The sequence below is a fragment of the Oenanthe melanoleuca genome, chromosome 22 (assembly GCF_029582105.1).
Source record: "Oenanthe melanoleuca isolate GR-GAL-2019-014 chromosome 22, OMel1.0, whole genome shotgun sequence".
NCBI classification, from domain to species: Eukaryota; Metazoa; Chordata; class Aves; order Passeriformes; family Muscicapidae; genus Oenanthe; species Oenanthe melanoleuca.
In genome coordinates, this window is record NC_079355.1 from 1,309,091 (window position 1) to 1,328,034 (window position 18,944).

At 48.2% G+C, this 18,944-nt stretch overlaps 1 protein-coding gene across 2 annotated transcripts; it reads right to left on the reverse strand.

Moving 5' to 3' along the window:
• Positions 1-43: 43 nt before the first annotated feature.
• Positions 44-18,906, reverse strand: TIA1 (TIA1 cytotoxic granule associated RNA binding protein). 2 transcript variants are annotated; one of them, XM_056508852.1, is made up of 12 exons: positions 18,736-18,906; positions 13,930-14,026; positions 12,753-12,851; positions 11,197-11,251; positions 10,691-10,778; positions 9,455-9,530; positions 8,018-8,126; positions 7,268-7,363; positions 6,243-6,327; positions 4,321-4,444; positions 2,662-2,801; positions 44-263 (listed from the first exon to the last, which is right to left on the reverse strand). In XM_056508852.1, the coding sequence occupies exons 1-12, from the start codon at positions 18,759-18,761 to the stop codon at positions 152-154; spliced, it is 1,107 nt and encodes a 368-aa protein (XP_056364827.1). In that variant the 5' UTR covers positions 18,762-18,906; the 3' UTR covers positions 44-151. The 2 variants fall into 2 exon arrangements, with proteins under 2 accessions (XP_056364827.1, XP_056364828.1); XM_056508853.1 differs by lacking the exon at positions 18,736-18,906 and having other exon boundaries at positions 12,753-12,847; positions 13,930-14,013.
• Positions 18,907-18,944: the final 38 nt, after the last annotated feature.

The following is an 18,944-nucleotide window of genomic DNA, read 5'->3' on the forward strand; positions in this document are numbered from 1 at the left end:
AAAAAAAACGGAAAGGCGGCGGTGGTGGCGATCCAGCATCCGGGTTTGTTTTTTTTTTTTTTTTCTGTTTTTTTTGGGGTGGAAAGGGGAAGGATTTTGTTGAAATTGGAGGCTGGGGGGGTTCACTCCATGATTTGGTGGCTGGGGGGGCTCAGGGGGTCTCGAAGCCCACGCGGAAGCCGGGCTGGGGCGGCACCACGGCGCCGTTCTGCCCCTGCACGCCGTAGCTGGCAGCCATCCAGGGCCCTGAGGACTGGCTCTGCCTGCCAGGAGGGAAAAAAAAATCCTTTAGCAACTCCTAAATCATCTCTGGAGTTTGTAGGGAAAGAGGTTTGGTGGAGGTTTGGGGTGTTGTTGCTGCAGCCCCAATAGGATGTCCTCACCTTGCTGCAAATCCAAGGCGCAAAAATGATTTACCAGGACTCACCCCAATGGGATGTCCCCACCCCTCTGCAGCTCCCAGTGCAAAAATCAGTTCCCAAAAGGGATAAAATTTGGGATAAAAATGCTCTGAATTCACCCAAAGCCCTGCTGGGATGCTGTAGCTCTGAGGTGCAAAAATCAGTTCCCCAAGGGGATAAAATTTGGGATAAAACTCTCAGGACTCACCCCAATGGGATGTCCCCACCCCTTTGCAGCTCCCAGTGCAAAAATCAGTTCCCCAAGGGGTTAAAATTTGGGATAAAACACTCAGGACTCACCCCAATGGGATGTCCCCACCCCACTGCAGCTCCCAGTGCAAAAATCAGTTTCCAAAAGGGATAAAATTTGGGACAAAAATGCTCTGAATTCACCCAAAGCCCTGCTGGGATGCTGTAGCTCTGAGGTGCAAAAATCAATTTCCAAAGGGGATAAAATTTGGGATAAAACACTCAGGACTCACCCCAATGGGATGTCCCCACCCCACTGCAGCTCCCAGTACAAAAATCAGTTCCCAAAAGGGATAAAATTTGGGATAAAACACTCAGGACTCATCCCAATGGGATGTCCCCACCCCACTGCAGCTCCCAGTGCAAAAATCAATTCCCAAAAGGGATAAAATTTGGGATAAAAATGCTCTGAATTCACCCAAAGCCCTGCTTGGGATGCTGTAGCTCTGAGGTGCAAAAATCAATTCCCAAAGGGATAAAATTTGGGATAAAACACTCAGGACTCACCCCAATGGGATGTCCCCACCCCACTGCAGCTCCCAGTGCAAAAATCAGTTCCCAAAGGAGATAAAATTTGGGATAAAGCACTCAGGACTCAACTAAATCCCTGCTGGGATGTCCCCACTTTCCTGTGGGTCTGAGGTGCAAAAATTGGTTCCCAAAGGGGATAAAATTTGGGATAAAAATGCTCTGGATTCAGCCACAGCCCTGCTGGGATGTCCTCATGTTGCTGCATCTCTGAGGTGCAAAATTAATTTCCCAAAGGGGATAAAATTTGGGATAAAACACTCAGGATTCACCCAAAGCCCTGCTGGGATGTCTCTCAGAGCTCTGAGGTCAGAAATTGCTTTCCAAAACAGATAAAAACTGGGATAAAAATGGCTCTAAATTTACTCCAAGTTCTGTTGGGATATCCCCACTTTCCTGTGGCTCTGAGGTGCAGAAATCCCTTCCCAAAGGTGACAAACTGGGGATAAACTCTCAGGACTCACCCAAAGCCCTGCAGGGATGCCCCACCTCACTGCAGCTCCCAGGTGCACAATCCCTTCCCAAAGGTGACAAATCTGGGATAAATCTGAAGCCCTGCAGGGATGTCCCCACCTCACTGCAGCTCCCAGGTGCACAATCCCTTCCCAAAGGTGACAAATCTGGGATAAATCTGAAGCCCTGCAGGGATGTCCCCACCTCACTGCAGCTCCCAGGTGCACAATCCCTTCCCCAAGGTGACAAATTTGGGATAAATCTGAAGCCCTGCAGGGATGTTCCAACCCCTCTGCAGCTCCCAGGTGCACAATCCCTTCCCCAAGGTGACACATTTGGGATAAATCTGAAGCCCTGCAGGGATGCCCCAACAGCTCTGCAGCTCCCAGGTGCACAATCCCTTCCCAAAGGTGACAAATCTGGGATAAATCTGAAGCTCTGCAGGGATGTCCCCACCCCTCTGCCGCTCCCAGGTGCACAATCCCTTCCCAAAGGTGACAAATCTGGGATAAATCTGAAGCTCTGCAGGGATGTCCCCACCCCTCTGCCGCTCCCAGGTGCACAATCCCTTCCCAAAGGTGACAAATCTGGGATAAATCTGAAGCCCTGCAGGGATGTTCCAACAGCTCTGCAGCTCCCAGGTGCACAATCCCTTCCCAAAGGTGACACATTTGGGATAAATCTGAAGCCCTGCAGGGATGTCCCCACCCCTCTGCCGCTCCCAGGTGCACAATCCCTTCCCAAAGGTGACACACTTGGGATAAATCTGAAGCCCTGCAGGGATGTTCCAACCCCTCTGCAGCTCCCAGGTGCACAATCCCTTCCCAAAGGTGACAAATCTGGGATAAATCTGAAGCCCTGCAGGGATGCCCCACCCCACTGCAGCTCCCAGGTGCACAATCCCTTCCCCAAGGTGACAAATTTGGGATAAATCTGAAGCCCTGCAGGGATGCCCCACCTCACTGCAGCTCCCAGGTGCACAATCCCTTCCCCAAGGTGACAAACTGGGGACACAGCAGTCAGGACTCACCCGAAGCCCTGCTGGTTCCAGGCCTGGCTGTACAGCCCGTAGCTGGGCAGCTGCCAGCCGTTGGGCACGTACTGGCCCAGCTGGGCCCCCCCGTACCACTGCCCCCACTGCCCGTAGGGGGGCGGGTAGCTCAGCTGGCCCTGGGGACACACACAGCACTCAGGGACTGGGAAACGGGCAATGCTCATCCCACACTGACAGGGCCCAAGCTGCCCATGGGAGCTGCCAGGCCAGGGAATTCGTTCCATCCTTCCCCAGTATCCCATCTATCCCAATATCCCATCAATTCCTCCCAATATCCCATCAATCCCAATATCCCATCAATCCCAATATCCCATCCATACCAATATCCCATCAATTCCTCCCAATATCCCATCTATCCCAATATCCCATCTATCCCAATATCCCATCTATCCCAATATCCCATCCATACCAATATCCCATCTATCCCAATATCCCATCCATACCAATATCCCATCCATACCAATATCCCATCCATACCAATATCCCATCTATCCCAATATCCCATCCATACCAATATCCCATCTATCCCATCCATCCTTTCCCAATATCCCTCCTGTCCCTTCCCAATATCCCATCAATCCCTTTCCAATATCCCATCAATTCTTTCCTTTCCCAATAGCCCATCAATCCAAATATCCCATCTATCCCAATATCCCATCAATCCTTCCCCAATATCCCATCTATCCCAATATCCCATCCATCAATCCCAACATCCCACCTATCCCAGTATCCCATCTACCCCAATATCCCAATATCCCAATATCCCATCTATCTAAATATCCCATCTATCCAAATATCCCATCCATCTACCCCAGTATCCCATCTACCCCAGTATCCCATCTATGCCAATATCCCAATATCCCAATATTCCATCTATCCTTTTCCAATATCCCATCTATCCCAATATCCCATCAATTCCTCCCAATATCCCATCCATACCAATATCCCATCTATCCCAATATCCCATCAATTCCTCCCAATATCCCATCTATTCCAATATCCCATCCATACCAATATCCCATCTATCCCAATATCCCATCTACCCCAATATCCCACTATCCCAATATCCCATCTATCTAAATATCCCATCTATCCAAATATCCCATCCATCAATCCAAATATCCCATCTACCCCAGTATCCCATCTACCCCAGTATCCCATCTATGCCAATATCCCATCTATCCCAATATTCCATCTATCCCAATATCCCATCTATCCAAATATCCCATCAATCCCAATATCCCATCCATACCAATATCCCCTCTATCCCAATATCCCATCAATCCTTTCCTTTCCCAATATCCCCTCTATCCCAATATCCCATCAATCCTTTCCTTTCCCAATATCCCCTCTATCCCAATATCCCATCAATCCTTTCCTTTCCCGATATCCCCTCTATCCCAATATCCCATCAATCCCAATATCCCCTCTATCCCAATATCCCATCAATCCCAATATCCCTCCCAATATCCCCTCTATCCTTTCCTCCCGATATCCCATGTATCCCAATATCCCATCCATACCAATATCCCATCAATCCTTTCCTTTCCCAATATCCCATCAATCCCATTATCTCATCCATCATCCACCACCCATCCCTGCTCCCTGCAGCTCTCTCCAGCTCTCAGTGCTGACCTGCTGCACAGGTGTGACCATGTCAGGGGTCTCCTTGCCCCAGTAACATTTCACCACGTGCCCCTCGATGCTGGTGCCGTTGACGGAGACGATGGCGTGGGCGGCGCTCTCGTGGGAGCTGAACCTGGCATGGAAACATTTCTGGGCATATTTATTTCTGGGCATATTTATTTCTTGGGAATCTCTCCATCCCATCATTTTCCCTAAATTGGAGGATTCAGCAAGGAGAGCAGGCAATTTATGGATTTTTTTAATTGATTTTAATTGGTTTTTTTAACTGGTTTTCTGCTTTCTTAGTCAATGTAGTAATTTTTAAACTTTAAAATTGTTTTAAAAAATTTTTTTATTTATTTTTTTAACTTTTTTACTAATCTAACTATTTTTTACTAAATGGGAAAGATTAGTCAATGTAGTAATTTGTAAACTTTTAATTTTTCGAAACTTTTTTTTATTTTGTATTTATTTTTAATTTTTTTTTTACTAATCTAACTATTTTTTACTAAATGGGAAAGATTAGTCAATGTAGTAATTTGTAAACTTTTAAATTTTTTAAACTTTTTTAAAAGAATTTTGTATTTATTCTTAACTATTTTTTTACTAATTTAACTGCTTTTTACTAAATGGGAAAGATTAGTCAATGTAGTAATTTGTAAATTTTTAATTTTTCTAAACTGTTGGTTTTTTTTTTAATTTTGTATTTATTTGTAACTTTTTTTTTACTAATTTAACTGTTTTTACTAAATGGGAAAGATTAGTCAATTTATTGAATTTTTATTGATTTTTTTATTACTTGATTTTTTACTCTCTTTTTACTAAATGGGAAAGATTACTCAATTTATTAATTTTTAAATTACTTTTAAAATTTTGTATGTATTTTTAACTATTTTTTACTAATTTAACTATTTTTTACTTAATGGGAAAGATTAGTCAATTAATTAATTTTTTTTATTAATATTTTTATTATTTATTTCTTTCAAGATTTTTTTACTAAATAAAAACGATTAGTCAATTTATTGATTTTTTATTGATTCTGATTGATTTAACTAAAAGGCAAAGATTAGTCAAGTTAGTGATTTTTTTACTGCATTTTTTCATTTTTTAACTAATTTTTTTTTACTAAATGGGAAAGATAGAAATCACCATTCATTGCAATGAAATGATCTCTCCATTTAACAGGAGAAGGAAATGAAGGGATCTTCCCATACAGTCCAAGTGTTTTTTGGGATTTTTACCATTTATTATGCACATAATCCCTCCTCAGACCAGAGGAAGGAAAAACCCTCTAATCTAGGAGGGTTTAGTGAATTCTCTGTGCTGATGGATGACAAAGGGCCCTGTTGCAAGTGATTTCTGGGATATTTCCAATTTTTTATGGCCATAATCCCTCTAATGTGAGAGGGTTCAGTGACTCCTAAATCCTAAATGACAAAGGATCCTGTTCCAGGTGGTTTTTGGGATTTTTCCCATTTGTTACAGCCATAATTCCTTAAACCAGAGAAGTCAAATCTTCCTAACTTGGGGTTTACCTTGCCAATCTGTAGCAATGGATTTGAGCAGCTTAAGCCACTGTGTGCTCCAGGTGCACCAGCCAAGCCATTTTTAATTACTCTTACTAAATTATTAACTACTAAATTTAGTTGTTCTTACTAAATCACAATTTTTAGTTATTCTTACCAAAAACTCTGGAATTCTTCAAGGCTACTGAAACATAAATTGTGCTAAATTGGGAAAGAAGAGGGTGAAAAGCAGAAGAGAAGAATTGAGATAAAGAAGGGTAAGGAATCACATTTCCTGTGTGAGAGGCACCAAAGCAGTGTGTGGATAGAAGTTTTGGAATGTTTAAGTAAAACATGATGTAAATAATGAAGTGGTTTCTGTTTAATGCCATTTGTTATTGCTGAGCAGCCCCCAGCCCATCCCACCTGACAAAGGAGTAGCCTTTATCCGGGAACACTCGGATCTCCAGGATCTGCCCGAACGGGGAGAAGGTCTGGCGCATCAGCTGCTCTGCAGAGGGGACAGGGACAGCATGAGGGACAGGGACAGGGACAGAACTGAGGGACAGGGACAGCACTGAGGGACAGGGACAGCACTGAGGGACAGGGACAGCACTGAGGGACAGGGACACAGGGACAGCACTGAGGGACAGGGACAGCACTGAGGGACAGGGGGACAGGGACAGCACTGAGGGACAGGGACAGCACTGAGGGACACAGGGACAGCACTGAGGAACATGGGGACAAGGACAGCACTGAGGGACAGGGACACAGGGACAGCAGTGAGGGACAGGGACAGCACTGAGGGACACAGGGACAGCACTGAGGGACAGGGACAGCACTGAGGGACAGGGGGACAGCACTGAGGGACAGGGGGACAGGAACAGCACTGAGGGACAGGGACAGAACTGAGGGACAGGGACAGCACTGAGGGACAGGGACACAGGGACAGCACTGAGGGACAGGGACAGCACTGAGGGACAGGGACACAGCTGGGGACATGGGGACAGCGGCAGGGGTACATGTGGGGCACACCAGGGACATGGGGACAGTGGCAGGGGACAGAGCCCCACCTGAGGCACTCCTGGGGTCACACCTGAGGTACCCTTGGGGACATAGGGACAATGGCAGAGGACAGAGCCACACCTGAGGCACCCCTGGGGACACGGGGAAAGGGACTGGGGGTTGGGGACACACCTGGGGCACCCCTGGGGACATGGGGACAGTGGCACGGGGTTGGGGACACAAGGAGAGTGGCAGGGGCGTACCTGAGGCACCCCTGGGGACACTGGGACAGTGGCAGGGGACAGAGCTACACCTGAGGCACCCTTAGGGACACAGGGACACCTGGCAGGGGATTAGGGACACAGGGACAGTGACAGGAGACAGAGCCACATGTGAGGCACCCTTGGGGACACAGGGACACGTGGCAGGGGCGGGGCCACACGTACCTGTGAGGCCCGAGGTGACCCCCCCGCAGTACACGGTGCAGTTGCTGGGGCTGGACTGAGTGACCACCTCCTCGTAGGACAGTTGTTTGGTGTTTGCTGGAAGAGATTGGGTGAGGTTTGTGAGGGAATTTTAGTCCTGACTGGTACAGGATGTTGGGGATGATCTGCAAATCTTTATAGATCAGAGCCACTTCCAGGGATGGGAATTTGGCATCAGGGATGGGAATGCAACAAGAATTCAGGATCGGGAATTCGGGGATGGGAACACGGCAGGAAAATCCTGGAAAAATCCTGGAAACTCACAGGAAATCCCTGGAAACTCACAGGAAATCCCTGGAAAGCTCCAGAAAATCCCTGGAACATCCAGAAAATCCTGGAAAACTTCAGAAAATGATGGGACTGAGAGAAGGGGAAATCGCCCTAAAGGGGCTCCAGGAGAGCTGAAGGGACTTGGGACAAAGGATGGAGGGACAGGACACAGGGAATGGCCTCCCGCAGGGAAAAGGGAGACTGGGGTGGGATTTTGGGAAGGAATGAGGGTGTGAGGGGCTGGGATGGAATTCCCAGTGGGGCTGTGGCTGCTCCAGCCCTGGCAGTGCCCACAGCCAGGCTGGAGCACCCTGGGATAGGGGAAGGTGTCCCAGCCTGAGGCAGGGGTGGGGTGGGATGGGCTCTCAGGTCCTTCCCACCCCAAAAAACCTCTGGGATGCTCCAGGCCAGGAGCTGGCAGGGCACAGGGTGGGCACCTACTCTCATAGGTGCTCTTGGGAGCTGGAGGTTTCCTGGTGGCCCAGTTGGTTCGGATCTGTCGCCCCCCGAGCCACTGCCCCCCCATCTGCTGGATGGCGTTCTCAGCGTCCTGCAAGGAAGGGATTCACCAGTTATCAGCATGGAAATAAAGGGATTTCACCCAGTTATCAGCATGGAAATAAAGGGATTTCACTCATTTATTAACATGGAAATGCAGGGATTTTACCCATCTATTGAAGGAGGAAATGAAGGGATTTTACGCATTTATTGAAGGAGGAAATGAAGGGATTTTACCCATTTAGTGAAAGAGGAAATGAAGGGATTTTACCCATTTATTGAAGGAGGAAATGAAGGGATTTTACCCATTTATTGAAGGAGGAAATGAAGGGATTTTACCCATTTAGTGAAGGGATTTTACCCATTTATTGAAGGAGGAAATGAAGGGATTTTACCCATTTATTGAAGGAGGAAATGAAGGGATTTTACCCATTTATTAACGTGGAAATAAAGGGATTTTACCCATTTATTGAAGAAGCAAACAAAAGCTTTTACCTATTTATTAGAAGGTAATGAAATTATTTTACGCATTTATTAAAAGAGATATGAAGGGATTTTACCCATGTACAGAAGGAAATGAAGAGATTTCACCCATTTCATGAGAAGGAAACAAGAGCTCTTACCCATTTATTAAGAGGTAATGAAGTGATTTACCCATTTATTAAAAGGGAAATGAATGGATTTTACCCATTTATTGAGGGAGGAAATGAATGGATTTTGCCCATTTCCTGAGAAGGAAACAAAAACACTTACCCATTTATTAAAAAGGAAATGAAGGGATTTTACCCATTTATTAAGAGGTAATGAAGGGATTTTACCCATTTATTAAGAGGTAATGAAGGGATTTTACCCAATTATTAATGGATGAAATGATGGGATTTTACCCATTTATTATGAGGGAAATGAATAGATTTTATCCATTTATTAAGAAGAATTGAAAGGATTTTACCCTTTTATTTAGAATGAAATGAAAGTATTTCACTCATTTATTAAGAGAGAATGAAGGGATTTTACCCATTTATTGATGACTGAATTGAAGGGATTTTACCCATTTACAGAAGAAGGAAATGAAGGGATTTTACCCATTTATTGAAGAAGCAAACAAAAGCTCTTACCCATTTATTTAGAGGAAATGAAATTATTTTACCCATTTATTAAAAGAGATATGAAGGGATTTTATCCATTTATTAAAAGGGAAATGAAGGGATTTTACCCATTTATTGAGGAATGAATTGAAGGGATTTTATCCATTTATTAAAAGGGAAATGAATGGATTTTACCCATTTATTGAGGACTGAATTGAAGGGATTTTACCCATTTACAGAAGAAGGAAATGAAGAGATTTCACCCATTTCCTGAGAAGGAAAGAAGAGCTCTTACCCATTTATTGAAGAAGGACACAAAGCCATAGCCCTTGGACTTGCCTGTGGCCATGTCCTTGACCACCCGTGCATCCCTGAAATCACAAAAGGACACAAATTAAATTTAAAACATTCACATCAAGAGCTTCTCTGAGAACTGGCTGAGTTTTACAGCTGGCTGCTGGAATAAAGCAGCTGTTCCACCTCACTACAGGAGCTGGAAGCATGCAAGTTTTATTTATTTATTTATTTATTTACTTAATTATTTACCAAGACATGCTACCTGCTCGTTGCAAATGTTAAATAGAAATGAACAGAAAAATAAAAATTAAAATTAAAAAATAGGAATTGGAAGGTGTATGTTGCCTGTTAGTTGAATTGTTTAATTTTCAGGTCAATTTGTTGCACCCTTTTTGGGCTGTAGGCAAAAATTTGGAAAGATTGATGTTTCAGAAATTATTGAAGAAAACACATTTCAAGTGTCATAACCACACATCAAACATCACTATCAAACAGGAGTGATTGGAATTACGAGATACAGAAAAAAAACCCAAACAAAACTAGAGGGGTTAAGGGAATAAAATTGATAAAGGTAAATAAAACCACAACATTTCTCCACTGTGAACTGTAGCCTGTGGAATTCTGTCCCTTCTTCAGGCAACTCTGTCTCACCTCAGTCCTGACTCCACAAAAAATAAAGCTGGCTAAGGGTGGCTGGCAGCAAAAATCCAGAGTGCCAGGGAAATGCACAGCCCAGTGCAGGATGTGAATTTTCCAGGGCAGGTGGGATAAAGGATGTGGATTTTGCAGGGCAGTGGGATAAAGAATCTGGATTTTCCAGGACAGGTGGGATAAAGGATGTGGATTTTGCAGGGCAGTGGGATAAAGGATGAGGATTTTGCAGGGCAGTGGGATAAAGAATGTAGATTTTCCAGGACAGGTGGGATAAAGGATCTGGATTTTCCAGGACAGGTGGGATAAAGGATGAGGATTTTGCAGGGCAGTGGGATAAAGGATGAGGATTTTGCAGGGCAGTGGGATAAAGGATGTGGATTTTGCAGGGCAGTGGGATAAAGGATCTGGATTTTGCAGGGCAGTGGGATAAAGGATGAGGATTTTGCAGGGCAGTGGGATAAAGGATCTGGATTTTGCAGGGCAGTGGGATAAAGGATGTGGCTGTGAGAGCAGCAGTGTGGTCCCTGCACTGCCAGGGTCACTCACTCAATACAAAGCTGTGCCCTAAAAAAGGACTTACGAGATTCTTCCAAAGGGAGCAAAAGCTGCTTTGATGTCCTCAGTTGTGATCTCAGGGCTGAGGTCTCCAACAAACACGTGGAAATGATCTTTGGGGGAAAAGAGACAGGAGGACTGAGTGGTTGAAGACACTCTCTGAGCAGAGCAGAGGAAAAAAAACTCTCTTAAAACCCCTTCATTAAAACTCCAGCTGTTATTCAGAATACAATATTAAAATGATTTGCACCAAATCTCTTCCTGATGCTACAAGGGAAGTCTTTCCATAAAAATTCAATGGAAAATAAACAAAAATCCCCCAAACTTCACTTCAGGGAACACCCTGGAGATGCACAATTTGATGTTTGAGACACAATTACCTTGTGAATGCTGTGTGATGGCAAAGATCAGATTTGCCCTGAAGTTTAATTAGCACAAACAAAAATAATTAGGGTTCCAATCAAAAGCATTCCCCCAGAGCTCTGCTGGTGCATTTCTGTTTCAGAGCTTGCACAGCTCAGTGACACTTACTGCTGGTGTCTTTCTTCTGGCTGCTGGGGGTGGTGGCCCAGTTCACTTTGACCTCCTGCAAATGGGAATCAAACATCAGATGTGGCAAATCCCAAAAAAGCTCAGACACCTCCAGTGCTCAAATCTGACCCTACAGGGTACCCCATGTGCAAGGCTGGGTTAAAACTCAAGGTGAAGATATTTTTCTAGGGAGAGGGTTTGTTCTTAAATTAACAGGGCAAGAGCTGGCCTGCTCATCTGGAGAGGAGAAGGATCCAGGGAGAGCTCAGAGCCCCTGGCAGGGGTAAAGGGGATCCTGGAGAGGGACTGGGGACAAGGGATGAAGGGACAGGACACAGGGAATGGCCTCCCAATATCTCCTGTCTGTTGTGGACAGGACAGGGACAGACTCTGAGCAGTGGTGCCCAGTGACAGGGTAAGGGGCAATGGGCACAGACTGAAACATGGGAAGTTCCACCTGGATATGAGGAAAAAAAGGAAAATAGGGAAAATATGAAGGAGAATTTTCCTTTGAGGCCTGGAACTGTGGTATCTCCTCCTCAGCAGCATCAAGGCCCTGCCTGGGCACTGCCCTGTCACCCTGCTCTGAATGAACTTGGGCATGGGATCATCTCCAGAGGGGCCTTTGACCAACCACTCTGGAATTCTGTCATTTCCTCCCAGCTCCAAGTTCCTCCCAACACTTGGAACTTCTCTCAACACTGAACTCCTTCTCCCAATGTTCTGAACTTCTCCTCCCAACACTCTGAACATCTCCTCCCAATGCTCTGAAAATCTCCCAACACCCTGAACTCCTCCTCCCAACACCCTGAACTGTTCCCAACACCCTGAACTCCTTTTCCTAAAACCCTGAACTCCTCCCAACACCCTGAACTGCTCCTCCCAACACCCTGAACTCCTTTTCCCAACACCCTGAACTGCTCCCAATACCCTGAACTGCTCTCAACACCCTGAACTGCTCCTCCCAAGACCCTGAACTCCTTTTCCCAACACCCTGAACTCCTTTTCCCAACGCTCTGAACTCCTCTTCCAAGCCATGCCCTGCTGAGATCTCCACCCAAAGGAAGAGTCTGCCATGGGCAGCACACTCAGCCCCTGGTTTCCCAGCAGGATCTCCCCTGGTTTCCCAGCAGGATTTCAGCCCCTGGTCTCCCAGCAGGATTTCCCCCTGGTTTCCCAGCAGGATCTCCCCCTGGTTTCCCAGCAGGATTTCAGCCCCTGGTTTCCCAGCAGGATTTCAGCCCCTGGTTTCCCAGCAGGATTTCAGCCCCTGGTTTCCCAGCAGGATCTCCCCTGGTTTCCCAGCAGGATTTCAGCCCCTGGTTTCCCAGCAGGATCTCCCCTGGTTTCCCAGCAGGATCTCCCCCTGGTCTCCCAGCAGGATTTCAGCCCCTGGTTTCCCAGCAGGATCTCCCCTGGTTTCCCAGCAGGATCTCCCCCTGGTCTCCCAGCAGGATCTCCCCTGGTTTCCCAGCAGGATTTCAGGCTCTGGTTTCCCAGCAGGCTCTCCCCAGGCCTGGCCCAGCCCCAGACTCACCCCGAGCACAGCAGCTTACCTTACCCATTATCTTCCTGCCGTTCATGGCCGCCAGCGCCGCCGCCGCGTGCCGGTGCTCGTAGAACTCCACGAAGCAGTAGGGGTCATTGCCAGCTGTCTGAGGGGACACAAAGCCAGGATTGGGGACACAAAGCTGGGACTGGGGACACACAGCCGGGATCAGGGGGACAAAGCCAGGACTGGGGACACAAAGCTGGGACTGGGGACACACAACCGGGATTAGGGGGACAAAGCCCCAGGATTGGGGACACAAACCTGGGATTAAGGACACAAAGCCAGGATCAGGGACACAAACCAGGGACTAGGGACACAACCCCAGGATTGGGGACACAAACTCGGGATTAGGGGGACAAAGCCAGGACTAGGGACACGAAGCTGAGACTGGGGACACGAACCCAGGATTAGGGACACGAATTTGGGACTGGGGACACAAACCTGGGACTGGGGACACAAACAACACAAACCCAGAATTAGGGACATGAACCCAGGATTAGGGACACAAACAACACACACCTGGGACTGGGGATAGAAACCCAGGATTGGAGACACAAACCCTGGACTAGGGACACAAACCCAGAATCAGGGAGACAAACCAAGATTAGGGTTTCAATTTTTCAATTCTGCTTTAGAAAGGTAAAATTATGGTCAAGGCTTTTTAAAACCTCATTTACAATCCTGCCATGATTTAAGAAGTCCCTCTCTCCCTCTGAGCAGCCCCATGAGGACAGGTTTTCTGACTCTACAGGGACTCACAATGCTCTTAGAGCTCTCAATTCTGCTTCAGAAAGAGTAAAAAATTATGGTAGAGAGTTTTTAAAACCTCATTTACAATCCTGCCATGATTTAAGGAGTTCTGAGCAGCCCCATGAGGACACGTTTTCTAACTCTACAGGGAATTACAATGCTCCCAGAGCTCTCAATTCTGCTTCAGAAAGAGTAAAAAATTATGGTAAAGGGTTTTTAAAACCTCATTTGCAACCCTCTCGTGATTTAATGAGTTCATTGTCCCTCTCCATGTCCACCCATCTTTAAATCTACCACCAGGCACGTGCAGAAACGATGCCAAAACCATCTGAGTGCATCTCCAGATTTATTTCAGGTGGTTGCGCCCTGTTTCCAGAGGGATTCCCAGAGCACAGCTCTGAGCAGGGAGATCAGAGGAGTCAGGCTCTTACATCCATGATCATCTTGCAGTTCTTGCAGGGTCCAATCTGGCTGAAGAGCTGCAGGATCAGAGCCTCGGTCACGTCCCTGGAGAGGTTCCCCACGTACCTGAGGGGCAAACAGGGAGTTGGACACACTGGAGCCTGCAAAGGGGCTTGGGACCAGGGATGAAGTGACAGGAAAAGGGGGAATGGCTTCCCACTGCCAGAGGGCTGGGTTAGATAGGATATTGGGGTGGAATGAGCGTGAGAGGGGCTGGATGGAATTCCCAGAGGAGCTGTGGCTGCCCCTGGATCCCTGGCAGTGCCCAAGGCCAGGCTGGGACAATCTGGGACAGTAAGAGGTGTCCCTGCCATGGCAGGGCTGGCACTGGGTGGGTTTAATGTTCTTTCCCACCCAAACCGTTGCAGGATTCCATGACTCCATGAACTGCCAAAGTGATTTCCCAGCATAGACTCCAGTTCCCATATTCCACACCAATTCCCAGTACAGAAACTCCAGTTCCCATATCCCTACACTGATGGATCTCCCAGTACAGACTCCAGTTCCCATATCCCTACACCCATTTACTTCCCAGTAGAGACTCCAGTTGCCACATCCCATACTGACTGATGTCCCAGTACAGACACCCCAGTTCCCATATCCTTACAATGATTCCCCAATACAGAGTCCAATTCCCATTTCCTACACTGATTTCCCAGTACAGAAAATCAGTTCCCATATTCCCACTATGATTTCCCAGTAGACTCCAGTTCCCATAACCCTACACCAATTGACTTCCAAGTACAGACTCCAGTTTCCATATCCCATACTGACTGATTTCCCAGTACAGAAAATCTAGTTCCCATATCCCCACCCCAGCTCCCAATACAGACACCCCAGTTCCCACATCCCTACACTGATTCCTCAATACAGAGTCCAATTCCCATATTCCTACACTCATTTCCCAGTACAGGAATTCCAATTCCCATATCCCTGCACTGATTTCCCAGTACAGAAATTCCAATCCCCATATCCCACCATCATCCTTGCCCCAGCACCACTTCCCAGCTGCCCCAGCAGCTCAGGCTGCTGTTTATCCACATTTTACAAAACATTTGGTTGGCTCCAAAGGCCTCAGGTTTTGGAAGCACCAGTTCTGTCTGGAACACCTGAGGGCCAACGTGCCTGAGTGCACACATTGCCAGTTCGGGCAAGGATCAGCCTCCCCAAGCACAAACACATCCCAAACCCCCACTCCCACCTGGGATTTTGGCTTCCTTGGCCACCAAGCCCATCTGTGACCCACAGGTGGCTGTTTTTGTTGTTGTTGTTGTTGAACCCAAGTCATGAGATTTTTATAAAAAGCCCAGTGAGGAACCTCAGCCCCTGAGGAACATTCTGTGGGAAACCTCTGCCACGGGAATCCTGGCCAAAGCCCAGCCCTGAAACCACACTGAGCTGCTCCAGAGGGGCACAGAACAGCCAGCAGCAAATCCAGGCTCTGCTCTTGTCAGAAAACAATCAGGAGCAATCCAAGCTCTGCTCGTGCTCCTGAGCTGGAGGGATGCACTCTGAGGTTTGTTTATGTGGGAAGGAGACCCAGTGTTTGTCAAAAATCGTTCATACAGGACCTCTGTGTCAATTATTTAGGCAATTGTTTTAGGTAGGAGGCAGCATTAGGTTTTAAAAATCCTTTACAGGTCTTGTCTGGCTCTAAGTGAGGAATTCCTGCACTTCTGAGAATTTTCCTTAAAACCTTGAAAAATGTTTAAAAATCCAAGCCCTGAAACCACACTGGTGCACCTGAGCTGCTCCAGAGGGGCAAAGGGGCTGTCAGAGAACAACCAGGAGCAATCCAAGATCTGAGGTTTGGTTATGTGGGAAGGAGACTCAGTGTTTGTCAAAAATCGTTCATACAGGAGCTCTGTGTCAATTATTTAGGCTATTGTTTTAGGTAGGAGGCAGCACTGGGTTTTAAAATCAGCAGACAGATATTTACAGGCATTCTCTGGCTCTGAGTGAGTGATTCCTGCACGTCTGACATTTTTCCTTAAAAAAGGAGGGATTAGAGCACTTCATTAAGACAATTAACACCAGGACATTCTCCTCCCTGTGAGTCCAACCGAGAGTGGAATCAGAGAAATTGGAAAAGACCCAAGGCCTCTCTTTAACTCCCTTTTTAATATTATAATTATTTGGAGAACAAATGAAAGGAAGCACCAGAGTGATGAGCCTTGTGTGACCTTCTGTGTCTAAATTCATTAATTTGCTGCTGGAAGGTTCCCAAACAGAGAATCCACCCCCTGACCTCTGAGTGATGGCCAAACAGGCCTCTCCTGAAACATTCCTGACCTCAGCACCGGGCTCAGCAGCTTTTTGGGAAGTGATTCCCAAAAATCCCACGAATCTGTGTGTTCCTGAAGGATCCACTGCAGGAATATTTCTGTGTACACAGAGTGCCAAGGTGGGTGGGGAACACCCAGAGCTGGGCCATGAAGCATTCCCTGACTTTTCCATGGAATTTTCAGCACACCTGGACCTTGTCCTGGGCCACTCACACAAACATGACCCAGCAGCCAGGTGACCCTGCCAGGCAGCACACAGAGAGCTCAGTCCTGCCTCCTCCTGCACCTCTTTCCTAATTGGATGAGAATCCAATTAACAAGTTGGTTGATGACTCTGTGTTATCCAAGTTTATCTTGAGAAGCCAAACCCAACTGCTGCCAGCGCTTCTGCGTGCTTCAGACCACAAATTAATTTAATTTAGGACACGTATCCCACGTGCATCCACGGAAAACACAAACAACAGGACTCTGTCACCTCCAAGGCTGCCTCCAAACTGCTCTGCAGATCCACCATCTGCTGCTGAAAAGGGGTTTTCAAGGAAGGGAGCTGCCCCTCCAGGAGTTCATTTACACGAGGGAAAACAGCTCCTAAGGGAGCACAGGGCTCTGCACCCCCCTCACTGACATGGGTGAGGTGGAAAAGGAAAAAACAAACAGTTACTTCCAGGAGTGTCTGCAATCTGCTCCAGAAAAACAACTGGAATGTGTTAAGGGATGTGTTAAGGGTGCAGAGGGAGCCCCAAAATCCACACCCAGGGGGGTTTCTGGAGCAGAAATCCTCATGTGAGCATGGATTTAACACCCACTAAAGATCCCAGCTTTGTGCCTTTGACTGCTCCTCACTGACACAGCTGAAGTGGAAAAGGCAAAACCAAGGAGTTACTTCCAGGAAGGTCTGGGAAGGAAAAAACAGAATGCAGAGGGCTTTGGGGGCCACATAGCTGAGGGAGCCCCAAAATCCACACCCGGGGGGGTTTCTGGAGCAGAAATCCTACAGAAACCCCTGTGTGAGCATGGATTTAACACCCACTAAAGGTCACCTGAGCTAAACTTTGACTGCTCCTTCTAAACCTGACCTGTGACACCCAGCTGGGAGGGAGTCAGAGAAATCCCTCCCTGGATGCTGCTCAGCCCTGAGCTGTGTTTTAAGGCAGGACTCAGTGATGCTGGAGGTCTTTTCAATGACTCCCTGTGGCCACCAGCCACACGTGCCCCAGGACAGGGATTTGGGATTTGCAGACCCCTTGGCACGAGCCTTGGAATGGAGGAAAACAACTTCCCAAATAAACACACAGCTCTGTGTTTGCACAGGCCAGGAATAGCTCCCAAAATGTGGGAAAACACCTGGATTGGGAAGCAGAGGGTGGTCAGTGCTCAGGACAGCTGAGGTGAGGCACGTCAGGGTCTTCTTGTCCTGTGGTCACTTGGCCAAGTCGTCTCAAGCCCTGGGGAGGGGCAGCAGTCCAAGGCCCTCACCTTGGAATGATTCCCTCTCTCCCTGCTGTCTTTCCTGCTGCACTGGAGAAGGCTTCTAGAGGTGGCATGGGAAGAGTGGAGCCTGATCTCCCTGATCCAAACAAGGGAAAGCTACACCTGCCTGAGAAATGGAGGGAAACACAGCCCAGATGTGCATAGGACCAGCTCCCTTTGCTAAAATCCAACCTAAACCTCCCCTGATGTGGCTTTTTAACTCACTCCTAGGGAAGCAACAGGTTGAGAGTGCTTTGAACACTGGGACAAGCACAGGATTCGTGGGTCATTCCTAGGGAGCTGCTGACAGGGCAGTGGGGCTCCAGGGCAAAATCCAGCCAGCTGCTCACAAAAACCTACATGGATCATGCAGAAAGACAGGATCCTCACCCTGGAATGGTTTGGGGTGGAAGAGACTCCAGTCATCCAGGTCTATCCCTTGCCATGGGCTCTGAAGGACTGGAGAGAGGGGCACACACGTCCCAGACCCCCCTGCCCTCCAGATGTGAGCGTGGATGTACCAGGGAGGGGGACACACCTTCCACACTGCCCTTCTCTCCAGATGTGACCTGGCTGGACTGGGGAGAGGGGCACACACTTTCCAGACCCCCTTTCTATCCAGGAGATGGGGGGACACACCTTCCAGACCACTTTTCCCTCCGGATGTGACCTGGGATGGACTGGGAAGGGGGACACACCTTCCAAGACCCCTTTTCTCTCCAGATGTGAGTTGGGATGTACTGGGGAAGGGACACACAGCTTCCACACAGCCCTGTCCCTCCAGGTGTGAGCTGGAGGCCCAGGGTAAGGCCCGGAGCGAAGGGGAGGCCGGCGGTGCCCAGCACTGCGAACGGGGAAAGGGCAGGAATACCGCGGGAGCCGGGCTCCCCCTCAGCCCCGGGCGGGGGTCGCTCCCGCAGCACTGCGGGCGCCTGAGGGGCCCCGTCCGTGAGGCGACCCCGGGCCGCCCCTCCCCGCGGAGCCGGGAACAATAGGCGGTCTCGCCCCCTCCCCACTCACAGGGTCTTGGGCATTTCATCCTCCATGGCGCCGCCGCCGCCCGCCCCGGCTCTTCCCGCCCGCCGGGGCGGCCCCGTGAGCCCTGGGCAGCCCGGGCAGCCCGAGCGGCGCCGGCCCCGCCGGCGGACGGTCCCGCGGCGGCTCCTCGCAAGATGGCGGCGGGCGGGCGGGCTGAGGGGCCGGGGGGGGGCGGGAACGCGCGTGCGCGG